This window comes from Charadrius vociferus, unplaced genomic scaffold, assembly GCF_000708025.1.
Source record: "Charadrius vociferus isolate BGI_N301 unplaced genomic scaffold, ASM70802v2 scaffold565, whole genome shotgun sequence".
Lineage (NCBI taxonomy): Eukaryota > Metazoa > Chordata > Aves > Charadriiformes > Charadriidae > Charadrius > Charadrius vociferus.
The window spans coordinates 2,094,942-2,119,109 of NW_009648358.1; the positions used below are offsets into that span (position 1 = coordinate 2,094,942).

Genomic DNA, 24,168 nt, shown 5'->3' on the forward strand with positions numbered 1-24,168 from the left:
AGCAGGAAGGAGGCACCTCCACCCCACCCTGCAGGGAGAGGACGGACTGCCAAGCTGGAGGGAGAGCCCAGGAGCTGGGAACAGGTTTTAAAAGCCAGTGCCTAGCACACTGAGGTGGCCACTCCTTTAGAAAAAGCAGCAGGCTGTCCGCGGGGTGATGTCCAGGTGCAAACACGGTGGCCAACTCCATGGTTTTGTGAGAGGGAACCACTTAGAGCGCTGCCCTGGAAACTCAAAGCAAGGGAGGGGAGGTGTGGGCTGGCAGAGGAACTTTCTTACTGCAGAATAAAAGGATTTAGTGAACATTCTTAATCTAAATTGGGGTGGGCACAGGTGTGTGAATGATTCCACACCATAAAGCCATGTGTCTAATCTGTGTAATCATTCAATTAGTGAGAGTTTTGGAGTTACTGCAAGGACAGCAAAGTTTGGGGAACACCTACATGGTGGACAACAAATGGTAATGTTACTTTTAAAAGATCTTGGAGAGATAAGGAGAGAAAATATAAGATCAAAAGAAGTGTTCCAGGAAGATCACAGCTGCCGTTCTGCACTAGCCAAGATGTCTGCACTGAACATTAGCAACAGTGCAGAGACAGCAAATAGGGTTGAGGCTTTACAGCTGATGAAGGGAGATGCTTTGCGTGATGGTTTAGTAGCTTTTAACATAGTCTGGCAGGTAGAAATTGCTGGCGCTGTTACGTGAGAACAAGAAGCTACCCAGGAAAAGAGCTTCCTTCAGAAAAAAACATTGTATGACCAGAGACTTTGTAAAGATGACAAACTTCTGTGGCTGTGTGAAATGAAAAACACTCCTTTTCTATAACTATTCATGATCTGTTCTCTCCTTACAGTTTGGTTTTTTTTTTGGCTAAGGGTAGATAAAATCAAGACAAAAACTCTCAAAGAACAAAAAGCAGTGCTTAGAGGTATCATAATTAATAGGTGTATTAGATTATATCATGCAGTCAACAGGAGGAGGCTAAGAGAGCTGTAGCCTTGTTTTTAAGGTAATTCTATATTTAATACAAGGTAAAGCAAGAAGGAACCTGTTTTCCCTGATGCCACATGATAATTCCCATTGCATGTTTTACTTATTCAATCTGCCTCCCAGTAAGGTGCTTTAATGCACATTAATTTCTCATACATAAAGGAAGACAGAATTGGCAGAAATGACATGTGTCTATCCTAGAAAAGGAGCACATGCTAGATAGTACTGTCTCCTCACATGAAAAATCTATGATTGGTAGAAGTGACTTTCTTATTTTTCACGACCATTCATACAAAAAGACATTCCCAAGTGTTTCTGTGCTGATTTGGAGTGAAAGGGACAAACGGCACATAAGATAAATGAAATTTCCTACAACACAGAAAATCCAGTCATCCCTACGTGACACAAAACATTTCCAAAGTAACATGCTTTAAATTCAAAACCAATACATTTCAGTACAAAATAACTTCTCAAGGGAAATGTTACCAAGTTAATTTGCCACACAACTTAGCCTCTCAGGCTACTACTTTTATGCCGGAAAGGGCTTTTTCTGACCACTGTTATTATTTTGCATCTGTACCTCCAGGATGTATCTTTTCTACCTCTTTCTTGGCCAGTTATCCCTGCATAAACAGACATGGATGTACATTGGCCTGTTACAGGCTGTACAGTTGCTACGCCTGTGTGCAGCTGCATAGGTTTCTCAGCAAGCTCCTTAACATCCTTGCCAAACCCAAGGGCTAATATGTTGATAGTGAAGACTAGCATCCCCACTAACAAAATGAAATCTGAATACTACTCCACCCTTCCTATTTTATATAGTCATTGTTTAAGCACCTAAACAATCCCCCGGCAGCAGGGATCAGGATACAGGGGAAACACCTCAGCACCCAGTCAAAGATCTGCACACCCTCTCCCTCGTCTAGTGAAAATTTCAAGGCTTTTTCTTGTGCCATGGAAAGCTGAGTAAAGAAGGGAAATTAACATGTATCTCACACTTTGTGGGTGAGTTTGCCCAGGTCATCAGCACCCTCGCTTCATTTGAAGCCCATTTCTATTGGAGTGGGTAGAGGTGCCCTGAAAGAGCCTGCCCTTCTGGAGATACAGGCAGAAAAGCATCTGCTTTCTAGTACAAGCCACTGAGCTGATCTGTCCTGTGGCAATTAGAGCTTTCTGGATAGGCACAGAGGTCCTGGGGAAATTTCAGATTCAAAGTCTGTGAAATTTAAGCAAGAATCTTTAGATTCATAGCTTTGGACATGTGTTCCTGAATTCCCCATCTACACCCCACTGAAGACCAGTTCCCTTTGTGTGAGCTCTTGAGCCACCTGAATTATAGCAGTGTGTTTTACTGCCTGCAGCCTGTAAAGGTATCTCCCCCTCTGTCTCATCTGTAAACATGATGTTTACTTTACCAATCTGTAGACTAGTAACTTACAAGTTATTTAAAAAAAAAAAAAAAAAAAAAAGAATTGTTTACCTTCTTGCCCGAAGAGGTTAAATGAAGAGCACAACAGCTGAGCTCTGGAGCATGTTCTTGTGAATACTGCTTTACAAATATCTCCCACTCTCTTGTGGGAAAGTTCAGCCTCTAACCAATTGTTGATGATAGCAGCATGTTGCAATTTAATGCAAATGCCATCAACGTGAAGTTTCCTGCAAAGACAGGGAAACCCATAACTAGCAATATGCTAATAGTATTTCGCTCAAAGCTGCCCAACAAGTTTGGCAGGCAATATTTGCTGGCAACATCTCCTGATCGCAATGCCAAGTCACCCTCATCTGGAAAACAGGCCATTAACCCTGCAGATCCGTGGCCGTACTGCTGCGCGTGGTTCCTATCAGACCTGATGGGGTCTGGCCTGGACACAGGGGCATGCAGGGTTTGTGCCAGGATTCAGAGAAGCCTTCTTTGGAGCCAAACTTGCTTGCAGAGGTAGAGCAACTGAATGGGGAATTCATGAGCTTTATATTGCCTGCAGCCATCTCTCTCTCTCAGGTAAGGAGTCGGCTTTATGCATATGGAAGGAGCTTAATTAGAGAAGGGAAGAAGTGTTTCCTTGAACTGTAACAGGAATCCCCAGCCAGGGGGTATTCTTTTAAATCATAGTTAACAATAAAAGAAGGCCAGGAGTGGCTGATCGCATAGGTTATGTCTCCAGCATAAAGTGAGATGGAAGTAAAGAGATGGGAAGCACAGAGCTGCATGAACACGGTGTTTGATCTCCCCTAATCAGCACCTCTGAGCTCAGGTGCAACACTGGGTTATGGCAGCTGGACTCAGGGGTCAAAATGAAGTCCTCTAGGGCTGTATGCGGCTTTGCAACCCTGAAAATTTTCTGGCTTTCCTTTCTCAGCTCTTCTTTCTTCCTACAAAACATAAAACTGGCTTTGAATTCATAGGATATTTGAAGGATCAGACATGGGGAGGAAAGAGGAAGAAGGACTCCTGGCATCATTTTGCCCTTCCCACACTTCCCCTTCTTGTGCTGAAACTGGGCCACCCACTTCTTCAGGAGTAGCTCCCACCAGCTTTGCTGTTCTCTGCTTCTCTGCCAAGGTCTCAGCCCAGTTGCCCAGGATCCAGTGCTCCAGTGACCATCCAAAAAGAGGGATTTGTAAACAATGCAAAGCACAATGATAAAATGATTATGCTTGTTACCCCTATTCTTTTCCTCCCTTTTTCCTTCCATTTGCTATTCATTTTGTTTTCGTTCTTCCTTCCTGCGTGTTTCTGTAGTGTTCCTTGGTCTTCCTCCTCAGTTCTGTCTCTCTATCTTTTTTTTTAATTTATTTCTGCACGTTGCCTTACCATGTATCTTTTCTTCTTCTGCCTTTATGAGTCCTAGCCTCTTTTCAGTCACAGTCTTAATTATTTTGAGTATCTTTCAAGACTTTCCTTTTTCCAGTCTCTGTGCTTTCTCCCTCGCTACTATATTAAGATCATTCCTCCACTGATTTATTGTACTTGCTCTGTACACACATTCCCTCAGAACTCCCTTGACATCAGTTTAACTGTTTTGCCTCAGGAAATGTCAATGTATGTGCAAATTCTGTCTTTTCTAGGCCCTTAAGATAGTATACTCAGGGTTTAAAACTACTGCTTTTCCAGTGGGGCCAATTGTCTCCACGTAGCATTTCTCAAGTTTCAAAACCACGCTGCTCTTCACCACAAACAACTTCTGTTACCACGAGACATTAAGATGTACCACTTCTCTTCTACAAAATGCTGGCAGCAGGAAGTGGGGGCCGACTGTGCGGCTGAGCGAGTGATGAGATGACTGGACACATCACACTGCACTGTGCAACTGCCTGCAAAAGCCAGTCACGGCTTGCTTTTTTTCCATCAGGGCCGTCACCCATCACTGGATAGCAATGCTCTGTTGAAAGGTGAGGTGGAGCAGCGTGGCGATCTGAGCAAGTCCTCAGCTATGTTCGCTTTCTCCATCGTAACCAACGCCTTTCAGCACACAGGTGTTGCTATACACAAGCTCCCACACACGTTTTCCCATGTCCTCCCATGCGATTCCTTGCCCAAGGCCCAGAGGCCAGCATGGGTGGAACTGAGCAATAGACCATAACAGCATTTCTCACACTAGCTGGAGCCTTACTAATACTTCTTCCTCACATGCTGCCAGACAGATAGGTTTCATACTGGGACTGGTAAAGAGGAGAGGCAGAAGTGAAAAATAAACCTGAGCTTTTTGTGACCTGTTTATAAATGACCAATAAATAGGTTTGCCTTCTGTAGACTAAGACAGCTTTGTATCTCTAACATCTGCTTGCCTTGCATAGGCTGGAATACCTTGGCATTAGTCAGGAGGTGGAGAAAGATGGGCCCCACCCTGAGGTAGTGTTTCTCTCTGCTGTCCTGGGATCACCCTTCCTGGCAAACCAGCACAAGAAACTCTCCGAGAAGACATGCTTACGTAAACATGTGTGGATGTGCTAAGTCCTCCGATCAGCAGAGTATGATCTGCATTGAATGAAGACTAGCTCCTGGACTGAAATGTTTTCAGAACCTGAAAAAGCTGAGTAAGTGATGTCTGAGCTTTCCTCCTTCAGGAAGTCTCATCTAGGAAGAAAAAGAGGGATAGGGCAGTCTGCCAGAGGTTTTCAGTAGTCTAGCAGACCGGTACAGATGCAGCAGTAAGTGTGATACAGCCTGCTGGACACCTGGAACTGCCTGACGAAGAGTCAGTGGCCAAACACAAACAAATTGTACAGGCTATATGCAGCTAGTCCATCTTGCCTATGTATGGACTGCCCATGCAGCTGCTTAGTCAGTCATCAACCCCATGTGCAATGCCCTGACCCACGTCCTACAGGAGAATGAGTAGAAACCACAGTCATGACAGCTCTGGATGACTGACCTCAGTTCCAAAACAGGTCAGACAATGATGGGGTATATAAAACATTTCCCAGCCATTCAGCTATTGCTAAAGTTCTTGAGCTGGTAAAGATCTTTGCAGACAATTCCTTTTCAGACAGGATGGGCTGCAAAGTAATTGTTATATTTTGCATTCTTCTTCTGACTTCTATCCATGTATCAGAACACCTGATGCATATCAGCAACGACCCCCAGAGGTCTGCAGGGACTCACATCCCATTGCTTTTGGTGGAAGTTAGTCTCTTCAGTACCTTCAAACGTATGGGCCAATGACTCCTGCTAACCCTCTAAAACGGAAATGTTTTAGGGCCCATTAAATGTCCACAGAGGGAAGGACGCTGGTAAAACCACTGCATCATTGTGACTAAAGGCTTCTTGGGGGCTGGCAAGGTCAAGAATCAAAGCAGAACTCCTATCTCCAAATTCACAATAACCACTGTGCTGTTCTGTGGTGTTCAAAGAGAGGCATACATATTCAGGGCTGCATGTTCCCATTTAGAAATCTCTTTCCAGTTCCTTTCAGACCTGAAGCACCAACAGGAATTCTCAAGTAAAATGCTCATATTTTTTGAGGATACATAATTGAATTCTCTGTATAATGTGACCAGCTAGAGATATAATCCTTACCGGCAACTATCATCATGTGGTCCAGAAGGGCAATCCAGACATTGATTTAGTTTTTTATTTTGACTTTGTGGCCTAAGTGCATATGTTCATTTCCATTCCTATTGGAGGTGAAGAGTGAGCACTGACACTGTCAGTGAACATACAGCAGTGAACACACAGACTGACACTGGAGGTATTGCAGACATTTGACGCAGGTTTTATAGTGCTTTATTGTGAACAGTAATTAGGTAAACCAGTACTGAACATATGCAGCAGGCAGTCCTTATATATAAATGAAATCTGATTACCATGATTTCATATGGAATTTGGAGGCTAGTAATTACAATGTTAATCTCACTCAAGTTGCAGTCCTTATTTCTTTCTCATGCCTCAGACAGTTAGTAATTGTATGGAGTCTCCTTAATGCTGAATGCAGAAGTAGAAATGGCACATAATCTGTGCGTGAAAAGTGTGGCACTTCCAGTATTAATCCAACAGATTTCTATCCTAGAATTGCATAACGTTCTTTTTCTTGGGATTATATAGAACAGGGCTCCTCCCAGCTGCAGTGAACTGGTCCCCTCTTCCATGTCTGCAGCACAACGAGTCAAAAAATCCCACGCAGCAGAGTCCAACCTCCCCAGTCTTTGAACTGCTGTAGTTCACGCTGGAAAGTCTTCTAGGTATGCAATTTGTCACCATGATTATTGCTTCTTGCACCCATAGGTGTCAATGCAGTTGCAGCTTCACAGATGCAAACTCTGATGCCAGCCTGAATTGTCTAGCTACGCTGTAGAACCTGGACACTGTTTCACTGTGCATCAGCAGGGTCCAGTAGGGCACCCTGGACCACCAGGGTGTCGCCAGGTACAAGGGGAGGGCTATCACACCACATGTCCACATTTTCCCCTTCTAGGCAGTAGGAATCCACAGAGCGTGGGTCACGAGGGAGAGTGGTTTGGCCAGGGAGCAGGAACGTAGCTCTTCCTCCCAGAGCCCTTTCCAACTCCTGGTCTAACAAAACCAGGGTCTCAGTTCACTTTGTTTTGGGGAAAAGGTGACAGAGAGGAACAAAATATGCCTGTTTTTGAAGCTAGGATTCTTCTTATTAAAATACGACATGTTTTCTTCACAGTGGGAATCCTTCAGCTTAAGGGGATGAAACAAAAGGAGATAAACTAGTTCTGCTGCGTATGTAGAGTACTTTGTATTACCCAGCTGATATATGAACCTCTTAGATTTCCTTTCAAAGGTGATAGTCAGGATGCCAAGCTTTACAGGAACATGCACCACCATAAATGTAATTGCGCTTTTTCATAACGAATGTGCCCTGCCTAAGGGGAACAGAATCGGCCTGAAAGAATCACGTTGCGAGTTTTGTTGTGCCTAAACAAAAAGATAAATGGATGGTCAGCTTTAAATTCATCTTTGTGTTGCAGAATCCGATATCCTGGTACCTCTCGGGACTCACCACCTTGTTCATTTACTTCCAAAGAGACTTTATGGATGATCTTTGATAAAACCACGCCTTTGGTCTCACACATTTCAGAGAAATCTGATGCGCTCTCATTGAAGACATTTGTCATGCCCAGGCTTTCTAGAAGTGGCTTCAGGTCATAATCGCCTTCCACACTAAACTTGGGAAGAAATACATTCACTTTGGTGTTGGCCATCATGCTGGGATTGGTCCACTGTAATAATGTCTCGGGGGTGAGTGCCTTTTCCAGCTGAAGACAGAAAGAAACAGAGGAAATTCATGAGCAGTCCAAGGAAAGAGAGAAAAAAAACCCAGACAATTCCTGAACTTCCCACTCCTATCAAGCCCCAAAATACAAGGTCCAAAAGACTACCTTTGCTTTTGAATTCACAACTGTAGCATTCAGGGTTAACATACTCTCAGTTATATTGATGCAAGTATGATTTAATCCATAGGACAAGCCTCCAGAGCAAGGCCGCTGAACGCACAGGCTCTGACTATTAGCCCCTTACAAGCTTTTGAAAGGCAACCACCTCAACAACCATCTGAAGCAACCTGAGAAAGGCAGCCCCCACCCAGGTTACAGACAGCCGACTGGTGGATCCAAAAGTCTTGATTCCTGACCCTACACAGTAGTGAAATTGCTGGTATTTGGGACAGAAGACAACTCCAAATCCAGAGCCTGGTCTCAATCAAACATGCAGCTGTTTGAGCAACATTTTAAAAACTGGGGGGTGAGGAGGCAGAATTTGGGGCCACAACAAATTGGTATTAGGAATGGCCTCACTTGCATTTTAAGATATGTGTGTTCTGTTATTTACTCCTACATATTAAAGCACCTTACAGCTGCAGGAGCAGAGTCCTCCTGCCTTGAAAACTTATGGCCAGTTGCAGGAAGTTGCTAAGGATGCTTGCATGATCATCTGTCTCTTAATCCTTAAATTTTGAAGAAAGGTGAAAATACATTCTATAATGTCCATAGAGAAATGACATGAGAAATTATTGTTCTTTAGGAAATGCCTTGTTCTTCTTCAAGTGTTTGTGCAATTGTAATAAAAATAGCTCCTTTTCAGACACCTCTGCTCAAAATTAAAACCTAGAGAAGTGTAAGACCTTAGCAAAAAAAAAATCACAGGTACGTGCCAACTGAAAAAAATGAGGACATCAGAGTAAACAAAGTCAGCAATACTGAGTACTCAGTAAGTATGAGTTTAAGCACTTTACTATAGCAAGAACGAAAATCTTTAAATGAAAATTTTATTTTTTTCTCTCACCTGTTCCAAGCCAGTGGTCTCATCTTCAATCTCTTTGGGCAGCAGAATGAGCATGCTTATATGTTTGTTAAGGCATGGAAGCTCAAGGATGGCAACATTTAGTTCTTTTACATAGCCCAGACAAAAAGTAGCTTCCAGATTCATCATTTGCACTGGTTTAGTTTCAGTCTGCAAAACATAGAGAAGACACTTTAACATTCCTTTTAATTCACGACTAAGTGAGAGAGAAAAGTTTGTAAGATTGCATGTAAGTGCAACCTCTACAGCAGGCAGCTTTCCAAAAAAAAGTGGAACAGAAATCTACTAATACAATAGCAACATATTGGGGATGTGCCTTAAAAGAGAAATTTACCTAATATCTGTGGCCCTTCGTGCCTGTTTCAATGAGTGCTACAAACTATACTGTCTACAGGGCATCGTAATGCCAGTAAGTGTAAAGCACTGAGCACACCTCAACAGTGAAGGTCAAGCTGTTCATATGAGTAACTGATATTTCGCTTCAGGAGCTGAAACAGAATAAGAAGAAATTTCAGGCTTACCTAAAGCCATATGCCTTTGTTTTTCAGGAATGAAACAAAACAAAACAAAACAAAACTCTTTATTTCATAGGGAAGATTTACAAACTGTTCTGTTCACCTGGAAACTCATTTTAAAATTCAAATTCAGTAGAAAAATGGTACTTTAGGAAAACAAAAATTGAGATGTTCCACTTAAAAATGTTTATTGTTTATTGTATAATTTTAAAACCTTCTTTAGCTGAAACTGGTGGCTGATGTGGTAATTTATTAATATTTTCAGTGAACCTGAAACTCCAACTTTTCTCATGCACATAGATACATACACATATACACATATATATATATATATATTTGGGGTATAATCTCTTTATCTGACAAATGTTGCCCGGCTTTATATCTTGGTTTAAAGCTGCACAATATTCATCACTGGTCACAGACTCCTGAAGGCAAGAGCCATGGGTGCTGCACCCACTTGGACCCGGTGGCTAAGTAGGGCTGATAGGCAGAGCGCTGCAGTCCTGAACCTGACTGTAAAGAGGGAGATTGGCGGGATGCCATCCCTGGGGATGAAAGCGCAGGGCCAGGCACCTAAGGTGTATACTCAAAGACACCTTGTGCGTGTAGATGTTTCGCTAGCTCTGCGACCGTGAGAAACGCAGTGTTTTGTGCTTGGTTTTGGGATGCAGCCTCTGGCACAGGCTGCAATTTCTTGGAAGCAACTACCCATGAGAATGTGCATCCCCTTGTTGCAGGCAATGGTGGCTTCTGGTCACTTGTACTCAGCAGCTGTTGTCTAAATATACTAACAGGACAGTCTGCTTTCACACTGGCACTTTGGAAGATGGATGTGAAAGCACCAGCAAAGTTTTAAAATAACGTGACGAGCAAACTGGCTTAGGGACCCTTGCAACAGCAGCACGTATGTTTAGATAAAGAGTCTAAGAATGCCACGGTAATAACAAACGTTTCTCATTGTCTCTTATTGGGATCTCCTTAGCTCAAAGTTTGCATTTTCCTGAGTGGAAACCGCACTCTATTTTTTTTTTTTCAGAACATACCTTGTTGACTTTAAAAGGACATTCTTTGATCTCTGCCTCTGGGAACTTCTTCATCCAGTTTGTGACAAAATAAGCTGCATTAACAAGGAGGATCTGAGTCTGGTCACTTACACTATCTTCATTCAAAACATTCTCCATTTTGCCTGTGAACAGGTTTAAGTTGGTTGTTAGTACAACAATACATTATCAGTCTATCAATTGCTTCTACTGAATATGGAAAAACTTCATTGAATTAAAATATTTGTGTCCTGCAGCACACGAATAGGAGATTTTAATTCTAATGGGAAATTTTTAAAATTGCAACTTAATGTTTGAAATGGGATTTGGGATCAAGACACATCTTCTAAATGACATTTTTTTTCTTGGCTTATATAGCATGGAATCAAAAACATGTCTACTACTTTTGTTTAGTACCTTAAAGAAGGTACTGAATTTTTAGTGAAATTCAACAGGTGTAAGTAAAAAATCGTTTGTCATTTGGAGAGCAAGATTTGAAGGGAAGTTCCAAATTAGCTGCTACTCTTTTCTAGAGAGACACGTGAGAATAAAATAACCATAATAACAAAAAATACTGCTATGATTACAGTTCGTAACCAAACATTGCTTCAAAAAGGGTATGGAAATGTTGTGTGTCTCCCGCCCTGCTCTGTTCTAGACCTGTTCAAGGACTGCCATAAAAGACACTGAATCCAGAGCACTGGGGAGGCAAGTTCTACCTTCATGCACAAATTGCACAGGCAGGGCAAGGTGCTTCCACACGGCCACCTGTGCCAGCCTGGGAAGGACCAGACGTGACTCAGGCACCCATGTTTTCATGTGTACCACACGAAGGCAACAGGCAGCAACTGACCCCAGAGCTGCAAACAGGCTCAGTTATGGGCACTGCGGGCTCATACGGGCCAGGGCTGGATCTCTGCCCCCCACAGACTGGGCAGGGTCTGCCTGGAGACCCCCACAGTGACTGAAGTGCATCTCCTGTGACTTGACCCAACAGCTGATGGCTCAGCAATACTGTGGGAAAAATGTCTACAACCCCATTTCCACGGGGACGCACCTCCAAATAAGAGCCGCGCGTCTACTTGTGGCACCCCTGCTGGCAAAAGAAGCAAAGCAGATGAGCTGCGCTATTAATTAACAGCCTGAAATTTCGAGTCCAGCAAATACTTCCCATTAGAATAAGGCTTTTAAAGGATACCAGGGTCTGGGCTCAATGTATTGATGTCAGATGTTTGCGAAGCTCCACAGCCAGGAGCTGTCCTACTGCAGTCAGAGCTGTCAGTAACCTTCCCCAAGGCTAATGCAAGATCAGTCTCACATTTCCACCTTCAGAAGTGCTGCAGTAGTCAACTTAGTGATTTCAAAACAGGCTGACGTTGCTAATCCTCATAAATCCAAATAATAGGTCTAGTCCCATTGCTTTCACTGTGTATTTATTTCTAAAAGCATTAGTAAAGAGATGTCACAAGGACAAAGCTCGCTTTCTTCAAAGAGGCAAACAGCATCCCTAAGGTTAGGCTGTACTCACCGTCAGTTAGCTCTGAGAGAGATTTGTTGATCTTCTGTCGGGTTTCCTCAGTTTTTTCTTTGAACTCCACTAATTCCAGTTCAGATGGGAAAGGCCTCTTTGTAGAGTTGACAAAGTCCTGAAAGGCAGAAGGTACCAAAGTCATCTTTGGTTAAATGCCATCCACTCAATGGCTCTTTACAGAGCCTGCAACATCAGCATCCCAAGCTTCACCATGGAGTAGCTGGGGAGTTTATTATGATGGACCACTATCAAATAACAGCGAGTGACAACCAGGGTCCACAGTTGCCTTCAGCACGTTGCTCGCAAGGGTGTCTTCAGTCCAGAGGCGTTACATCAGCAGCTAAATTAACTTTGGTACTGCAGGAGTGCCAACATTGCCAAAGTTTGAAAGGATAAAACAACCCCCAGACCAGGCCTGGGTAAGAGAAAAGGCTGAGATAAAGGCCATGGGCTGCTCACATGGTGTCTGTCCTTGCCAGATGAGATGTCTATTGCTGTGGATGGGTATCGGCCTTTGCTGTAGCAGAAGCTGAACAGCAAGAAATCTAATCATAGTGTCATTTAGCATAGTGAGAGTTTTCTGAAACATCACTTTTAGGCTGATGTTGCCCTTGCTTGGGGCCCTATTCAAAGGCAACTTTTGAGGGGAAAAAAAAAAAAACCAACAACCCATAACATTTTTCTCAGTTATTTGCAAGGTCCATAAGTTATAAGGCCAAACAACACCTTCCTCACTTGTGTTGTTTCACTAGCCAGGCTTCTGCCTCCTCAGACAGATTAAGAAAACTACAGCTTATGCAGTAATTACTTGGGTGTGCAAACTGGACACACACTTGCACCACCAACTTGTTTTAAAACTCCTTTTCACTCATACTTACAATGCAAAGACCTTCCCATGGCACAGAAGTTATATTGCGTTCAAAACTTACTGAGTCTACTGACCTAAAGCATATTAATGAAGTAATTACAACTGTTGTAATAATTGCATAGCTTGGGGTCAAGCAGTGCACTCAGCCTCCTACGAACTTTTACGGCAGCAGAGAATATTATGTTGTTCCTCATCTGAATCTAGTCAACTAACAGCCAAAAGTGAGAGAATTTATTTTGAGTAACAGTGACGTCTGACACCATAACCCATCAACATTCTGGCCAAGCAATTCATAGCACTGGGACTTTTCTGCAGTACTTACTGTGGTAGGATTGAGAGATTTGTCTACAAAGAGCCGTTTGACCATTTTCAGTGCAAAGAAAGAGCTGAGTTTGGAAACATCTGAAGTTACTGTTTGAAACCCGAAAGAAACATCTTTGACATCTTGTAAATGGAGAACCTGTGAAATTAACATAATAAAATACTAAGCATCTTTTTTTTTATTATTTATTATCTAAACATGCCTAACAGCTTAGCAAAAAATAATGCTAGTTTGTGATCAGAGCTGTGGCTTTTCTCATTTAAGCTAACAACACAGCCTCTCACTGTTGTTACTCAAAAATCATTCATTTATTTGACATCCTCACAGAAATCTAAAAGCCTGATCCTACCAGAACTTTAACCAAATGTGTTTCTTTCCTCCGAGCAGTCCAAAGAAATCCATAGACCCATTCATGCTGGTGATGTGACTTAGTTGATTAAAACTCTGCAGTATGGCACCATAATGTCTTCACCAAACTTACATTCCTGTCCAAAAACCTGGAGCTTTTAAACCAGGCAAATGAAGGTCCCAGTTAGTTTCCTTTCTAGAAGTGGGCTGCACCTTTAAAAATACTTAACAGATCATCAAGGTTTCTGATTGCTGTGACTGATACATGACATCACATGATATTTCAGCAAAAGCTGATCAGATAACTACATCTGTTTTGGTAGACAAAGTATGAGCTGGAGGTAGGGCTGCTGACCCACACACGGCCACCTCCCAGCTCCTGGGGATGACAAGCCCAGTTCTAGGCAGTTCTAAAACTCACCGCTTTTAGGCACCAGAGTTGAGAGGTTCCTGCTGGTTTTGTTTGAAAAATGACCTTGTAAATATGGATTGAACTTCTATGCCTGCTTATTACTGAGTCTCCGATGGTGGCTGTTTCCCCACAGGCAGCCTACCCAACCCTCCCCACCTGTCTCAAATTCCCGCATGAGGCACAGCAGGCATTAGCGACTTTCTTTCCCCTTTGTCCCTCACTCTTGCTCTTTCTCCCTGAACACATGGTATCTTCACAGACACAACAAATTGCTGCTCTGCCTTAGCCACCCCTCCGTGTCCTCCCCTCTCCTTGCTCAGTGGGAGCAGAAGGAAATAAGCTCCCAAGGACACAGCAACAGCACATCTCTCCTAGCCGAACTCCACGGTCATTTCCTCAGGAACGACTTTCTCAACTTATTTCCTTTTGCTCCAACACTTTTAGTTCTTAGCATGGTAAGTGCAGAAAGCTTCTGTGCCTGGAAACTGTGTTTGGGGAGAAAGCTATGCTACTACAACTTCTCTACTGGGGACAGCTTTTGGCACAAGTTTGTTAACTGATATTCCAGAATAAGACTGTCAATCTGGCTTCTTTTTTATCTAATATTTAAAACCCAAGCATGAACTCGGGGGCAGGCAGAAACTAGAACAGACATGAAAAATAGGAGATATTACATTTAAAAACATACCAGATTCTCCTTAGTATCAGTAGTCAGCACTTTTTATATGCCACTTGAGAAATATGAAACATAAATGCGCTTGTGTAACAGAACTCCATTTGTGGATGTGTACGTTATTATGGAATGGTTCAAAGCAAATTGCAGACACAAGTGAAAATGAAATAAAGCGTAGGTTATTACTTTGAACTCTCCCAAAAGAAAGCCAGTGCTTGAATTTTGAAATGGTGAGGAAGCTGTAAAGTGTCATTTAAATTAATAAAAAAGGTGATCTAATGTTCTTTTTTTTTTTTTTTTAAAAAAACCCAATCCTGTTTGGAAAAATCTGCAAAGCCAAGAAGACATCTGTGGATATATTGCTTTGCACCTCTGCAAACAGCACAGGACTCATTGTAATCTGTGGCGTGAGCGTGGGCACAGGAGGATGCGCTCAGGGGTACCTTCAGTGAATGAGGAAGTACAGGGAGGAATTCCCAGAGGAAGGAAAATGTATTCAAATATGTAGAATGTCCTTCAGAGCAAGGTGATAATCAGCATATAAATGCATACTGAATTTGCTTCTCATTCACCTCTGGGTAACTGCAGAAACCATGGGCACCCTTGCTGGGGTGAAAAGGAATTACGCAAATCTCTGCTTTCACAGAGGCAGCAGAAGAGGCTGCGAGGCTGCCGCCCTGCACCACAGAGGGAGCTTGATAAACTGATTGCATCATGACTGCCACGCTGCATCATGGTGTTGGAAACCTCTTGAGCACCACGAGCTGCTTCTAAGGAGGAACATAGTTGAAGTTGTGCCCTCTTATACTGCATCGGCCTCCTCTCAGCCGTATTGCGGGAGAAAGGGGAAATGTCAGCGACAGGGCTGCTAAGCACACTTGCTGCTGACAGATAATGGCAACATTATTTTCAATGCTATAAAGCTTAGGCATTCTTGAATAATGAAAAAAAATTATCCAGAAAATGCAGTGATCTTGACTAAGACTTGCGGCCACAATCAACACTACAAGGAGACAATGCTTTAATGCAACTGTTGAGAACTCTGCCATGTACCCTTCCACCTTGTACACATCTGAGAAAGCTTTTTCTTTATGCCAGATTTTCAACCTCTTTTGCTGTGTGCAGCCACGGAGTGTGGAGCTGTTCAGGAATTTTGGATGGATGGTTTGCAGTCTGGCTTCCAAGCAAACCAGACATCCAGTAGAATATTAACGAGAATAAATAAGAAAGCCACCTCCGATAGCCATATAATTTTGCAGCCCCAGAACAGGATGCTGACAGCTTACCTGTTTCATTTGGTCTGCAGTATCACCTTTCGTAGCTTTATATGCCAGAGCCAGAGACGTTGAGGTACACAGTGGGGCAAAAATAATATTGGCTGTTTTGTCCTTCTCACATAGTTTTTTGAACATATCAACTGCAAAGGCAGTGTTTGCTAGTTGCAGAGCATCCATCGTCATTCTGAAACAGAAAAGGGAAAAGAGAGATGACTCACAGAGCATAATTCTAGCTCCCACTGCGGTCAGGCTGGGTCAGAGCACTGATTTCCTCACTGAAGGAGACTGGACATCAGTATGGGAACTGGGCAGCTTGAACCTACAGAGAGAGGAGAGGAGCACCTGGTCAAGCACACTCAGCTTCAGAGCACACCAGCAGCTCCTAAGGAGCAGGGAAGGTCTCAACCATGCCCAGCCAAGGAAATGTGAGTGGTTCAGTAATAGCCATCATCTTCAAGCAACAGCTGGCAATGCCACGTGTTGCATGGAGCCAGTATTACCACTTGGGGAAATCTGGATAGGTCAGGGTGACCCATGCATACTGAGTCAAATTGGTTCACATATGAATTTAATCTGTTTTTAATTGATACTTTCAAAATGTGCCAACCTATAAGGTACTTTGCCTATGCTCTGGGCTCTCCTGGGTCTCAGACAGGCCTTTAATAGTCTCATAATCTTTCCTGTCTCTTGCTTCATGGCTAATTGTTCATTAAAGCTTTAACTTTGGTACATGTCCTTTGACTAAGGGATGATTCCCCATTCTCCCTAGCCTTGCTAGATGTCTCCAGAAAGCTGTCTGGTCCTGTAGGTTGAGACTGTCCTTGAAACTTAAAGGAGGCCTCCTAAATAAATACTGCTGTGTGCCCAGTCACCACTTACACTGTTTTAACTGTGAATATTTTCCTAGCCATTCTTAATAACTGCAATTGCCACAGGGCTGTTAGATGATCTGTGCAGTGAGGAATGGGACGGGTGGTGCCCAAGGGACAGTTGCTGCAGCCCATGCTCTGGGAAAGTCAAGGAGTACTTCTGTCCTCCAGACTGCTTTCACGTACCTGAAATTGCATTTTGGTGTACGCACATTCGTGTAGATTCAAGGTAACAAGGGTGAACCACACAATTTCAGTCAATAGCGCAAGTCTGGCTTTAGTCCAGAAAGCACACAGAAAATGACCCCTTTGGCATAGTGAATTTCACACTACTCTGCCCCCAATATCATGTAACCTTAAAAAAAAGGCAATCTGTTAAAATTGTTGTTAAACAGCTCCATCAAAACTATTGACAGAGACAGAAAGGAAATGGAAAAGATTACTATTGGGAGAGACTCCAAAAGGTGAAAGAACATAAAAGGTATCACCAGCATTCACTTTCTCCAGGAAAAATGGCAAAATAGTGGAATTAATACGGGGAGGGGAGGGGGTGAATTTAAAAGGTGTATTCTTATACAGACACACATATATCTGCATTTGCATTTCAAGCTCTGACGCTGAAGACCTAGGGGTCCTATTTTATCGTATTATGAAAAGGAAAGTCAGTTATTTCTTACATTGGTAGGAGGCTTGCTAATCTTTTGAGAAACACCTTAAGAACAGGGATTTCTCTCCAATAACTGACTACTTAATGCTGCAGTCTCAAACATTTACTTACCCAGTTCCTATCTTATACATCCTAGCCAGGAAAGATCTCACTGGGTGAGAGCAACAGGGTATGAGAAGATAGAAAGGGGAACAGGAAACATATGGGCAGGGAACTGTTGCCAGCAAGGTAAGTTTCAACTTTCCTGACCTTTCACTCTCATCCCGCTTTGGAAAGACATTTTGAATGAGAACAATCTCCTGTTTGAGTTCATGTGTCATACTGCCCAAACTTAGCTGAACATCTGACACCATTGTACAGAGACGCTGTGGAACAGTTGTGGTACTCGACAGTAGTGAATGACTTCCAAATAATCTCTGGTATTTATACATTTTTGTGGGAGTAACAGAATGGGTGAATAATTTGCCTGTGACACAGTAAACACTTTGATTTGTAAGGCCCTGTTTTTAAACATTGGGATACACCTTTAGCAAAGGCTACACAGTTAGTTAACAGTAGAGGATCTGCCAATCGAGCTGGCCCTGCCCAATCAGAACTTTTATGTACTGCAGAAAGGGATAAAGTCCCTGAAGTGCACATGAAAAATATGTTTGGGAAAACAGTTTTGGTTATTCCTGGCATGGGCAAAGGCAAACCCATCCTTGGGGTCGCTTTTGCTCAAGGACCTGGGTGCACTTAGTGGCTGATGCAAAAGGATGGGGAATTCTGATGTGTATGTCATGGGGATTTGATTTTGGGTGAGAATAGCCAATGAATGAAACTGTATGATGTTAATTTCTAATTTACCACTATATGTCATCACTACTATGGTTGCTATATGCTATGTCAATATTACAGTAAGAATCGTCCAGATTAATGAAGAACAAACTTTGATGAAACTGAGCGAAGTGCAGCAGTGATGGAACCAGAATTGACTTCAGCAACTGGCTCTTGGCAACCTTCTCAAGATTGACATCTTCATCCTGCAGATCAGGGGCATGGACCATGCCAGATACACTGGTTATGAACTCCAGATGCAGTTGCCACAGTTCAATACCACACACACCACCTCTCCTGCCTTGAAAGACTGTTATGACAGATGGAGCCCACAGTTATGGATTAAATGAACTCAATGGATGTTTTAGAGGGATGGCCAACAGACTAAGGGAATGATATCTCTGTGTGTGTGTGTATATATATATATATATATATATTTTTCAAAGACAGGAAAGTGGTGGTGACTATGAAAAGTATAAGCCCTGGGAATGACGTAAATGGTATGCAATAAGGAGTGGATACTGTCCTCGTTTCAGTTCATTTCCTTCTAGTGTTCAGAGTTCATTGTCTTTCTAGTGATTGCTGTGAAAGGAATGTCAATAATACCTATTGGTTTTAGTTGTTGCTAAGTGATATTTACACTATGCAAGGACTTATTTCAGCTTCTCATAGAAGAATAGACAGAACAATGGAATGGCCAATTAAATATTCCATACCATAGATATCATGCCCAGTATATAAACGGGGGTTAGCCGGGGGGCGGGAATCCACAATCACTGCGTAGGACAGTGTCAATTCACCTAGTGGTGAGAGTGACCCATGTCATTATTATTATTATTGTTATTATTATTGTTATTTTTCCTTTTCTGTTATTGTTTCTATTAAACTATCTTTATCTCAACCCATGAGGTGTTTTTTTTCTCTTTCCCCTCCTTTTTTTTTCCCTCTTCCCCCTGCCTTTTTGAGCGGGGGAGAGGGAACAGGGGTGAGCAAGCGGCTGCATGGTTCTAGTTGCTGGCTGGGGTTAAAACATGACAAGAAGGCATTTTACAAAATAAATGTCTTTATTTTTATTTTAATTAACTTATACATGTTCATGGATCTATTTGGTAAAGCAAACAGTTTATTTGGCAACTGGGGCTTTTTGGGCTAAAAGAAGCTATACAAAAGGTTGCTGAAATGCATTGCACAATCTAATTAAGTAAAAAAAAAAAAAGAGATACTGGCATAAAACCAAGGCTTTTTAAATCCATGTTTGAAACGCACACCTAAACAGCACTGCACTCTCACAAAATGTTTGGACTGTTGGTACTAGCAACAAACTGTTTGCTAACAAATCCTCTCCCACTGAAAAAAAAAAAAAAAAAAGGATTTCTCTGGAAGAGGAAAACATTAAATATATATGTCACTGAAGAAAGTTATTCCCTGTCATGGTTTCAGCTGGGATAGAGTTAACTATCATGCTAGCAGCTGGTGTAGTGCTATGTTTTGGATTTAGGGTGAGAATAATATTGATAATGCACTGGCGGGTTTAGTTGTTGCTAGGCTCTCAAGGCCTTTTCTGCTCCTCACCCCACCCCACCAGCGAGTGGGCTGGTGGGGCTCAAGAAGTTGGGAGGGGACCCAGCTGGGACAGCTGACCCCAACTGACCAAAGGGATATTCCATACCATATGACAATATGCTCAGCATATAAAGCTGGGGGAAGAAGAAGGAGGATGGGGACGTTCAGAGTGATGGCATTTGTCTTCCCAAGTCGCCATTAGGCATGGTGGATCCCTGCTTTCCTGGAGATGGCTGAACACCTGCCTGCCCATGGGAAGCAGTGAATAAATTCCTTGTCTTGCTCTGCTTGCATGTGCAGCTTTTGCTCTGCCTACCAAACTGTCTTTACCTCAACCCATGAGTTTTCCTTATTTTTCCTGATTCTTTTCCCCATCCCACTGGTGGGAAGGGGGAGAAGAAAACAAGCAACTGCATGGCCCTATTTGCTGGCACTCCGACAAAAAAAATACAGAGGAGTATGCTTTGCAACAGAATCAGGCTGTGCCAGAACCCTGAATTCAGAATGGGTCTGGCCAGAGTTGTCCATCTTCCAGTAGCCTGGCAGCGCTCAGCAGCTGTTTGGAAAAGACAGATTATGCACGGGAGATCCCATTTTACAGCGTCAACAGGATTCGAGCTGATGGCGGAGTGAGGTTCAGGAAACACATCTTGGAGATCTTATGGGTGTAAAGGGAGAACTAAGCACCAGCCCAGCACTGCAACCATCCATCTTGTTTATGCAGCCACAACTTCTCACACATGAAAGCAATTCATTACCAGAAAAGTCAAGCTTGCCAGAAACCATGGGCTCAGCACACACCTTAAAGGAGGAGAGCTTTGGGCAGAACAGTGGCAAAGGACAGTTAAAACAAATTAGGACTGAGACTGCTGCTGAGGGAGTAACTTGGAACAACAGGGGCAAAGGAGCAAATGTAAAATCACCCTTTAAAATCCCTCTCTGCAGTTGCTCATCCCAGATGTGCACCTTTGTGCCTGTGCATGTCTTAAATAAACTCCCTTGCTTAGGCTACCTATCTTACCTTCCCCACTAACTCAACCATTCACACATGAACACACAATACTCACATATACTTTGTTTCTTTCTCTCCCCCCCCCGACCCCCCGACCCCCCGGGCTAAAATTTGAAAATGTGGGGCAAGTACCAACTTCCTAGGTATTTCTGACTGAGGAGCTGGTGGAAAATTACCCAGGGAACCATGAATGTATCATTCAACATCTACCACCCTCAAGAAGACAAACAATATGGAGAATCTCACAATGCAGAATGGAGAATCTCGCAATACAGAATGAGGTGTGCAGTTCACCTGAAAAATATCTTACTTGCTAGTGGGATAGAGTATCATTCTTTAGTGCTGGCTGGCCTGACATTATTTTATTTAGGCCTCTGAATCTTCCTTATAGGCTAAAAATCAATGTGCAAACATAAATGCTTAAAATTCTTCTTATTCCTTTCTGGCTTAATATTGCAAGTACTATGCTGTCATGCCAACATTAGTATTTTCAGTTATATTGGCAAACCTAAGGCAGTTTTAATACGTGAATGTGCCACCTGTGTTTCACTTCCTCAGCTTGCAAGAGATTCAGAGTAAGAAAATAAAATAGGAAATTTTGCAAATTTGAATGAAACTCTTCTTCCTTATGCCAGTGAAAAGCTGTACCATGGCTTAAAGCCTCTTCTTTTCTGACCTTATTGATAACTCTGATACTGTTCATGTTGGATGACATTCTACGAAGTTTTGACGCTCCTTCTTAAGGAGGAAGATGGGAGGTATTTCATAGTGAACCTTCTGTTTACCTTTTGTTCACCCAGTAACTACTAATACTCTCAAAACTGGTTTTGTGCTGAGTGAAACTATTTCTGGTAGTGGTAAAGCCCTTCATTCTTATAATTTCTTTCTTTTTGTGCTACTATTAAATAACACCTATTCAGGACATTTTGACAGGGAAAAAAGCTCAGTTGCACCCTTAACCTCGAATGATGGGCTCATCTCTTTTTCACCATCTTTTTCAACTGCACCTGGTCAGTCAGTTTTTTAAGCTCCATTTATTAATGATGTATGATATTTAGGAGCTCGTGACATTCATATTCTCAAAAAGAACTTACTGTATTAAATGTTACAAAATCTTAAATCTCTTTAAAGCCTTGAGCGTCTCAAGCCTTGTGAGTCCATTAAAGCCAGTTCCAGTCAAATGAGAAGGGCTGAAGCTCCCATCAAGAAGAAAGACCATTAGCTGCCCAGAAATCAGACGCAGCTCCTGAGTCAGTAATCACAGGGAACACTCAAACAGGGAGGAGTCAAAAAATTGAAAATGAAATTTTAAAAAGGCCTGCTGCATGGATTCTTGCTGAGTCCCTCCTTTCCCAGGAAAGCGGTCCGTCAGCATTTCCAGAGAGGCCTGCGGCACTGGGGCATCTTCTAAGCACAGGTAGCTTGTGATCCACCCAGCTTTGCTTAAAACTGTGACTCTGCCACAGCGTTATAAGAACACTTTCAGATACAGAAGGGAGATGAAAGGCTACTGAACCAGTTCAGAAAAAAATTATTTAAACTTGTTTATTGGTACAAGACACCATTTTTGCTTAGTCACTCTTGAATGCAACAACAACAACAACAACAAAAACCCCAAAAAAATGAAACGACAGAGAGGCTTTGTTTACTATCTGTTCACTAAAAAAAAAGCTAAATATAGCTTATCTTTTAAAAATGTAATCAGGAGAATAGCATTGTCTGCATGGAAATGTCTGACAAGTCAAGTTAGCTATATGGTAGGGATAATCTGATAAAGCAGAAAAAGTATTTATTTTATTCTTGTCTTGGTTAAGCAGTCCTTCCAGGAGAAGACACCTGTGGCAGACAAAGCGCGGACAGTGCTGCCCATCCAGTGCTGGGGGGGTGTATTGAGAGTACAGCTCAGGAGCTGTGAGTACCAGCGCTGCAGTCTCTCCAGTTCAAACAAACTTCTCCCGAGAGGATAAATTACATGAAACAACCCACACTTATGTTTCACAAGCTAGGCATTAATATTTGAAACTAGCTCAAGCATTTAATACCGCTTCACATCAGCTCTTATATGGCAAACACAAAAAATAAAGGAAGTAAAAGCCTTCTGTGAGCCTTTTCTTTTTACTTCTACACAAATGACAACTCTTCCCCTGGCAGACTACCTGGCTACACAAGAAGAACACAATTTCCTCTGAACCCACAGTTCCTTGAGGAAAACAAGATATCAGACTGATGCGGGACCAAAGCCTCTCGTATGGTTGGGGAAAAAGCACTGTCAGCAATATAGCAGGGAAAGTCAGGAAAGAGAGAAATGAGCTACCACAATATGCTTTGTTGTACCTCAATAGCCAGTAAATTCTTCAAACTACATGGCCACACTGAAAATAAAAGGGTAATTTCTGGACCTAAGTTCCTGCCCTTCACTTTAAACAAGTGTGGATTAGTCACTTGATTAATAACTCAAAGCAAACAGAGCAGAGCATACACACCTCTGCAGAAAATGAGAGGAATATTCCTCTGTGACAAAGACTTACAAAACAGTCTAAATTCTACTTTGGCACATGGAGCATTTTCAAGGCATCATACACAACCTGCTTTTTCTAATATAGGGAAAGCCATTTGCAATAAACCATCATATTTTAATAATTCCTAATGCCCTCACCTGACTGCCAGATCCTATTCACCGTTTCCAATTAATATTTTCAGGGGGAAGGAATATAGCATGGCAAATGCAGCAATTTTGGGACAAAACCAAAATGTTGTAGTTTGTGAAGGCTTTTTTTCTCCTTTAATTCCACATGGTGTATTTTTGTACAAATTTCCTTATCACACTCCCTCTACTCAATTATCTTTCACAATGCAGATTTGTTAACCATGAGTTAGGCATTAATGAAAGTATAAGAGGAAGGAAAAAAAAAAAGCTGTACTTACTTTGCAAGGCTATAATCCTGGTAAACGAATCAATGAAATGGGTACAGCACGAAGAACTTGCTACCCGTGGTGAAACCTTGCCGAGCAGAAGACTCTGTTAGCTTGCTTGCTCATTGACACCACTCCCACTTTCCCAACCTGTATTTGTGCGCAAACAGACTCCCTCTCACTCTCGCTTTCTTCCCCCCGCCCCCCCTTCCCGCCACTTAATTGTTCTTCATGGCAACTCCTACATTGGAGGAGCAAAATGATTCACACCGGAGTTGTCTTTGCCTGCCCAGCTACTGAAGACAACAACAAGCTCCAGCAGGAAAGAGCAGTCTTTGTGCGTTGCCTTCAGCAACCGCAGTACAAAAGGCACAAGACAAGAATGAACGAAGACTACGAAGGAGAGAATACAGGAGTGGATGAGCAATTAAAAGACCTTCTGAACGAAACCAGTACTCCAAGTTACATCGGAATTGCCGCTATTTGCAGAAAATTTGTAATTGTGAAAAAGATGCCCAGGAAGACAACCAAAACGTGTAGGAGTGCGTGGCTGGGCACTTTGCATCTGTATATGCATTAAGACAGT

At 42.5% G+C, this 24,168-nt stretch overlaps 1 protein-coding gene across 1 annotated transcript; it reads right to left on the reverse strand.

The window, feature by feature from the left end:
- Positions 1-7,321: 7,321 nt before the first annotated feature.
- SERPINB5 (serpin peptidase inhibitor, clade B (ovalbumin), member 5) lies at positions 7,322-23,729 on the reverse strand. Its single transcript, XM_009885263.1, has 7 exons — positions 23,595-23,729; positions 15,752-15,926; positions 13,033-13,170; positions 11,840-11,957; positions 10,315-10,457; positions 8,739-8,906; positions 7,322-7,714 (listed from the first exon to the last, which is right to left on the reverse strand). Exons 2-7 carry the CDS (start codon positions 15,923-15,925, stop codon positions 7,322-7,324), a joined length of 1,134 nt encoding a protein of 377 aa, XP_009883565.1. The 5' UTR covers position 15,926; positions 23,595-23,729.
- Positions 23,730-24,168: the final 439 nt, after the last annotated feature.